This window comes from Cupressus sempervirens, chromosome 11 (assembly GCF_028749045.1).
Source record: "Cupressus sempervirens isolate cs-2001-9-10 chromosome 11, ASM2874904v1, whole genome shotgun sequence".
NCBI lineage: Eukaryota > Viridiplantae > Streptophyta > Pinopsida > Cupressales > Cupressaceae > Cupressus > Cupressus sempervirens.
The window spans coordinates 520,639,449-520,647,042 of record NC_143128.1 but is presented as its reverse complement, the minus strand read 5'-3'; the positions used below and the strand labels follow the sequence as shown (position 1 = coordinate 520,647,042).

The 7,594-nt window shown below is 31.7% G+C and overlaps 1 protein-coding gene across 2 annotated transcripts in view; it reads left to right on the top strand.

Annotated features, from left to right (window-relative positions):
* The first annotated feature begins 4,292 nt into the window (after positions 1-4,292).
* The window catches only part of LOC149530649 (PCNA domain-containing protein), a 124,375-nt gene continuing 121,073 nt past the window's right edge, over positions 4,293-7,594 (top strand). Inside the window, exon 1 of one of the 2 annotated variants that reach the window (XM_089810342.1) lies at positions 4,293-4,794. In XM_089810342.1, the coding sequence (XP_089666468.1) occupies positions 4,666-4,794 (129 nt within the window). In that variant the 5' untranslated portion in view covers positions 4,293-4,665. The remainder of the gene's footprint in view (positions 4,795-7,594) is intronic. The other variant, XM_089810343.1, reaches the window with a different exon arrangement.

Genomic DNA, 7,594 nt, shown 5'->3' with positions numbered 1-7,594 from the left:
TTTTGTTAGAGAAAATTGAATTTTTTTATCTTTTTTTTTTTATCATGGGCCAATACAATTTTTAAAAAATTATATTTTTCAATTTCAAAAAAAAAATTCAAATTAAAATAGCTTTTGCAAACATTAGTATATCTTCAAATTTTTAGATTTATGTAACTAATATGGAATCTAATGATTCCATTAGTTTCCTTCCAAATGCAAGAACTAATAAATCATTATCTCACAAATACTCAAATAAATCTATTATCCACAAATGATTTAATAAAAACCATGATTTAGACTCCAGTGTTGGTTAATCAATCAACTTAATACACAAATCAATAAACTTAGCTAATAATTCAATTAAATGAATTAACTTATCAAACAAAATGATCGATCAATCAATCACGACAAGTAACTCAATAATCAACATGACCAACTTATTAATTTTTGAATAATTATATAACTGTGCTTGCAACAATAAGTCGATAGGTGCTCAATAATAAAATTATTTAAAAAAATATAATCTTATGTGAATAAATTATATTATTAATAATTTTCAATTTAAATAACATAATATTTACTAAAATACCTTCAGAAATTGGTTGCAAGTTAACATTTTTTATATTTTAAATTATACAGGAACATGCAGATTTAAATTTAGAAGATCAAAATATGAAGGAAACATATAAGGATATAAATGGCGCCTATCTTTTTAGGCATTCTTATTCGGCTTGGTGGTTCCTTTTCCTCTTCCTAGGTGGTTTTATGGGTGTTGCCCTACTTATCTATTTGGTGGGTTATTTACTTATTAGGCCCTCATTCCGACCTTTGTTGGTTTGTCTTCTCATCATTTAGGATGTAGGGGCTACTGCAATCCTCCTAAGCAATGTTTAGATCTCTTATTCCTCTAGGGTTGTTTATGAGCTAGGCTGGGTTTTGTTGCATTCTCTTCTCTGTGTTACCATATTAGGTCTTTTAGGCTTGGTTGTTGTGGGGGTGGATCTGTTTGCTATCTTCGGGAATATGTATTAGTCATTTTAGTAGTAGAGGATTAATCTCTCATTTCCTTTAGGATTGTATTAGCATAACCAACTTCTTCGTGGATTTCCAACTCTCGCTTCAAAATGATAGATAGCAGATTAATATCATTTTTTCCCTATCAAATCATTTAATAATTGATAGAATGAGCTATAGATGTACTCAATAATTAGCTGCCAACTAGTAATCTTAAAATGATAAACAAGTAGAGGTACTGTATGATTTTGAGGGATAACAAATTCAGGTATCTCTAATCTCATAGCTCAAGAATAATTAAAAATGATTCACCAAATCATCAAATATACTTTAATATTGAGTAACAGATATAGTAAGGTAACAGATAAATAAAGTGAACTTAAAACTATAAAATATTTAAATTAAGCTAAACAATAGGCAGATGTATCAACACCAAAAAAATAAAAAATAAAAAATATCAGTATTATATCAATGGCTTATTAATCCTCAGATTATTAATGGATAATCAAGGTTAAAAATTAGATTTGAAATATGGATAATTGGCTATAGTTAGTAAGGGTGTTGAGTATATTGTTTTCTTTGATTCTCTCCTTTTGAGGTTTTTTTTTCCACTAACTCTTGCTACTAATTCCCTTGTGGAAGTTAGACCTATTTGTTAGAGGACAAATATCTTCTTTTGGCCAATGTTGCATTTATCTTGGTTGCGCTCTCATCTTTTATCGAGCTTGTTGATCCTATCCACCTGATTATTATTCGCTTGTCAGTTGACAAGACTTATGTGATACAATTAATAATTAGTTCTCAAATTCACATTGGGGTATGCCCCTTTTAACTTCTATACGTTATAGGACTTTGGTCTCGGGCAAGACTAGAGGTTTTCTTACTCCGTTCTTTCCTACCAGTGCCCATTTGAATGAAGAATTCTATAAATTATTCATTTTTCTAATATAATATAAGGCTTAGGCCATTTATGGAGCAGAAATAAAAATAAAAATTTGCTAAAATATTTTAAATAGATTAATAAATATTATTTATATAAATTCAATTGATCAAATATGAAGAAAACATCATCTAAAAAAATCCCACCAAAAAATCTATTATGAAAAATTAGTAAGAGATTATATATATATATATATGAAAAAATAGCAATGTCTATAATAAATATTTATTGACTAAATAACATATAGAAACTTAAAAACAATATTAAAAGAAAAAGTAAACTAATATAAAAAATAGATTTAAATAATTAAAAAAATTAAATTTAAATAAATTATAAAAATCAAAAGTTAAATAAATAGAGATCACAACATGAGTTAATGTGGAGATCACAAATAATTATTTTTAAAAATAAATGGAAAAAGAAAAAGAATAGTTAAAATTGGAGACTAATAAATATCAAAATAAGAGTTAAAAGTGAAGTTAGATAAAAACTGGTCGGTAAATAATTAATGGGAAGGATTTACAATTTTGTAGTCAAACAAACAAATTTTTCGGCCAACAGACAACTTTTCTGTCAACAATTCAATTTTCAGTAATAAAATTCCCACAAATAGCCTATCGGCTAAATTAAATACAATAAAAAAAATCTAATTAAATACGACAACTCTAGAGTTAAATAATAATACTATGAAAATAGGTTCCATTTTCAGTAACAAAGTTCCCACAAATAGCCTATTAGCTAAATTAAATACAATCAAGAAGTATCTAATTAAATACGATAACTCTAGAGTTAAATAATAACACTATGAAAATAGGTTCCACCTCTTGACATCTACTCAATAAAGAATAAGAAGAAAACTTCTAATCAACCATGAAATCTCAAACATTCACATATTCCATTAAAATGTGTAAATTAATATAGAAAAATATAATTTCTTCATCTGACTTGGAGTAAGCATATGCCATGAAAGTGTGTAACGTATGTTCAATCATCGACAAACATGTATCCACTCATCATTAAGAAATAATGCATTTTGGTTAGAACATTTTTAATTCATTGTGTTTATGCGTCTCACCTTTTCTAACTATCAATGTGAATGCGATCTAATTTGGAGCATACATTTCATTTGCTAAAATCCTTCTTTAATTATCAATGTGAATGTGATCTAATCTGGAGCTACATTTCATTTGGTAAAATCCTTCTTTTATGTTGAGTTTCACACTTACATTCAAATTTAAATGAAATTCTTACTTAAACACATTTGAATCATTCATTTTAGAACTAATAAAAATATATTTATTTGATGAAGATTAGATAAATTAGACTCCTAGCTTTCAAATCAAGGGTCAAGATCTATAATAAAAAAAACATCTTCATAATAGAAAAAATATACAATCCTCAATCTTCTATCATATAATCATTCATTTTAGAACTCATTACAATTACATCACATCATAAAGTATACAACATTGAAGAACATCTCAAAAGATATATATATGAACACTCTTTAAAAACTTTTTTCGTTTCTATGTAACCAGTTTTAAGTTTTATTATAAAATTAATAAATTGTGTATATGATAGATGCAAGATTTTTAACTTAATAATTTTTACAAAATATTTTTCTATAATTTGATTGGATGAATCCATTTCTTGGACCAAATTTCTTATATATAAAAATGTTAAACAATAATATATACTTTTATAGTAGATAACATTGTAAGAAATATTATGTTATATTATTATTATAAAAATATTATTATTTGGATGTTATAATTTCTTTAAAATATAATAGTAAAATATATCTATATGCAATAAAAATATATATCAATAGATATATTTACAAATAAAAATAAAATTAAGATTTAAATAAATTATTCTTTATAATATACAATTGATAATTATTTATATAATTATTGTTAAAATTCTTTATTACTATAATTATCAAAACTATAGCTGTATAACATTTTTATTATTTTGCCCTTTGTTACTTCTGTAGGTGCTTGCTGGTAGTGTGTTGGTTACCAGCTATTTTTGTAAGGGGGTTAAGGGCCGACCCCCTTATTTTGCTCGCTTTATATTTCAAAAACCCTTTGTTTTGGTAGCTTTATATTTTAAAAATATTTTTATTATTTTAAATAAATATGAATAAATAAATAAATATATATATTTTGATCGGTAAACGGTCGAAACTTAGATTAATTATTATTTGTTGAAATTAATTATTATTATATGTTAAGCGAAAGTAGATTCAAACCTAAAACTTCCTACATCTAAAACCTCCTACATGAAAGGCTCACAAGTTACTGTTGCGTTGTAAACTTTTGCCTTTAAATATTTTATATATTATAATAAATTTATTAAAATTTAAAATTAAGGCAAGTACAAATAAAGACAAATACCAAGCCACTCCTGTGTGGCACTTGTTTAAAGAAAGAGAATAAAAACAAGTGAAATATACTGATCCATATCCATCACTAAAGAACTTCCAATTCATTTTTTCCCTCGTTTTGCTTTGGGCAAATTATGAACTAGACAATGACAATCGCGTAGTTCATACATAAAGTTGTGCTTGCATCGACACACGAACATGGCGGGAACGATGCAGAAATATTTTTGTAACAGCTAGTAGAACTGGTAGTCAAATAGTTGTGATCAGTAAACGTCAATTTGTTGCGGATTTAAGGAACGCGTTCACTGTCAAGGCCGTTGAGAAGAAATACTGAAAAGAGATGGATACAGGTTCACCCACACAAAGTACAGATGGAGGAGGAGGAGAGGGACCAGAGCTGGTGTGTCTGCTGGAGAGTGTTCAGGGGCTGGTGGATGCTCTCTCTTCTGTCAGATGGAAGAGGCAACAGGTGTATTTCCTTATTTCTCTATACACTATTACATACTTTTAAAAATAATTAACAATTATTAGTTGTGCATACGTCATGGAGAGAAACTCAATTCCGCGATTAGATTTTAAAATTGTTTCTTGTTACAAATGTTAAACACAAATTTGGGCTACTTTCCTAAAACTGTCAAAACAAGATATTTTTCAGAGCAGTTGACGATTTTAATGATTTTACGAATAGTTTTAGGGCACATTGCTACAGACATTAATCTTTTATTCCGAGTCCAATGGGTTTCAATGAAAGGGTATTGTGGGTTTTTAGTAACAGCTTGATCGAATTTTGTGTACTCTCATCCACTACACTAGCAAACATTCCACACGATCCGTTAAGTAAAAATTAAGAGGAATATGTGGGCGTTATTTATGTTGAAATATTTTTAGGAATAGCAGATCATAAAGGTACGGATAGAGTTTGGTTTTAGGTCATTCCCAATTCAGACTCCAATTTGGCTGACAACATTCTTCTTGTAGAGGCCAATAAGTGTGTTTCTTTCCATTTACCGTGCATTCTTAAAATTTTGTACTCTTTAAGTTTCAACTTCATGATCAAACTTGAGTGTAAGCTGGACTGTACCAATCTACCTGAACTGAGGGTAGACCCAAGATTTAACAAGCAATTTTTTTGTTTATGTTTATTGTAGTGTATTAAACGAGTGGAAGTCAACACCTTCATTCTCGACTAAAAGTATTTTGTGCCCTACATTAACATGGTTTTTACTGCTCATCTCCATCAGTTGAAGTTTTGTCACTTCTTCATAATATCCTCCAGTCATGAATTCAGTCATGCCTTGCAGGTATTAGATATGCTTTTTTGATGATCCATGGTTAAAGCATGGTGCAGTTTCCGCTTGCATCTGTTCACAAGATTGAAGTGATGCAGCGAGAATCCAAGGGTACCCCTACTGGTGGTAAACTGGATCCTTGCAAATAACCACATAGCGGAAACACAACAACAATGCAAGCTCTGACACCAAATCACAACTCTTTATTCATAGATATATCTGTTTACATGCAATATGCCTGGCTGTAAGGCCTTCTGGGTTAGGGCCAAATACAATAGCAATTACAATAATAGTTTTGCAAGATCCCTCAAGATCCAATCCAAACACTAATCCCAGCTAGTCCAAATCTACACTCTGGAAGAAAACCCCAATGAAATCTTAACTTGTGCTTGCAAGCTCACTAAGCAATCTCCTAGTTTTCAAGCCGCAACTACTAGCTCTTCAAAGTTCACATCCTCTTCTCCAAGATGGATGATAATTACTAAAAGACTCCACAAGACCCCCTACTTATACCCAACTAAGCCACAAGTCAGCCCAGTTCATTACAAATTAAATTAAAACCCTTACATTAAATATATGTTGAGCCACAAGTCAGTTACAATAGAAATTAAATACCCAAAGTGGGCTCACAGACAACTCGGCACCTACAGGAACCAAGACCAGATTGAGTGTTAGAGAAACCAAGCCGAGCATCAGCCAGACCACAAGCATTGCCGAGCTCCCAGTGCATGTTGAGCGAGCACACAGAGAGTGTCGAGCAACCACCACACGCCAAGCACATAGAGAGTGCTAAGCAACCAACACATGCTGAGCATTGCAGTGAATGTTGAGCAATCTGTATTTGCCGAGCTCCTTCAATGATCAAGCTCCTTCAATGATCGAGCTCCTTGGCCACAACTACAACCTTTAGCGACTGAGCACCACTGTTTGGTGACCGAGTCCACAACACCTAGCCAAAATCCCTCCAACATCTAGGATTGCTAAAAATGCTAGGATGCTCCTGCATTAGACACCTCAGGTTCGAAAAGATGTTTTCAATAGCTTGAAGAACATCTTCTGGGATTTAGTACGTAAATTCCAAACTGATTCTTCACATACATATCCTCCAAGTCTTCAACTTGCACACTCTTTCCCTTCTTCTACTTCTTCACATCCATCCTAGGTGTGCCACAAGTCTGCTTTCCATGTTGATCTTCAACCCTCTCAGAATCCTTCAACTCAACTCGGCTACCAATACTCAGGTTCCTCCTATTGAGTTCTTCATTCTGCAAAGGAATTAGGGAACACTTCTTGCAATCTTTCACAATAGTAAACATATTCTTTACACAATCATGCACAACCTTGCAATCATACTGCCAAGGTCTACCAAGCAACACATGACAACTGTTCATGTTCACAACATCACACTACACTCGATCCTTATACTGTCTAATCTGGAAATCAACAAAGCATTGCTCCCTCACTTCCAAAGTAGGCTCACCTTGCAACCAACCAGTCCTATAAGGATAAGGATGTCTCATTCTCTTCAAACCAAGTTTCTGAACCATCTCCTGAGCAACAAGGTTATCAATACTACCACCATCCACAATCACCTTGTAGACTTTACCACCTGACTTACAACAAGTCCTGAACAATTTAGTTCTCTAACAAGATTCCAGTGTCCTTTGACCAACCAGTACTTGCCGAGCTAGTAAACTATCTCCTTGCTCAGGCTGACTGCCTTGGACTACAACCTCATTCACAATAACAACAACTCTTCTACCATGAGGACATTTAAATGATCTATGCCCTTCTTCACCACATCTGAAATAATTACTCTAAACTCACCTCCAGTTGTCCTCCTTTTCTAATTGACAGATTTTGGTTCACCTTATGCACTCGGTTTAGCCTTTGCCGAGCTATCTTGCTTTTCCTTTCCTCTAGCATTACCTTGACTTTTCCTCTTCAACTTATCTTTTGCCTTCAGGGCATACTGATAAG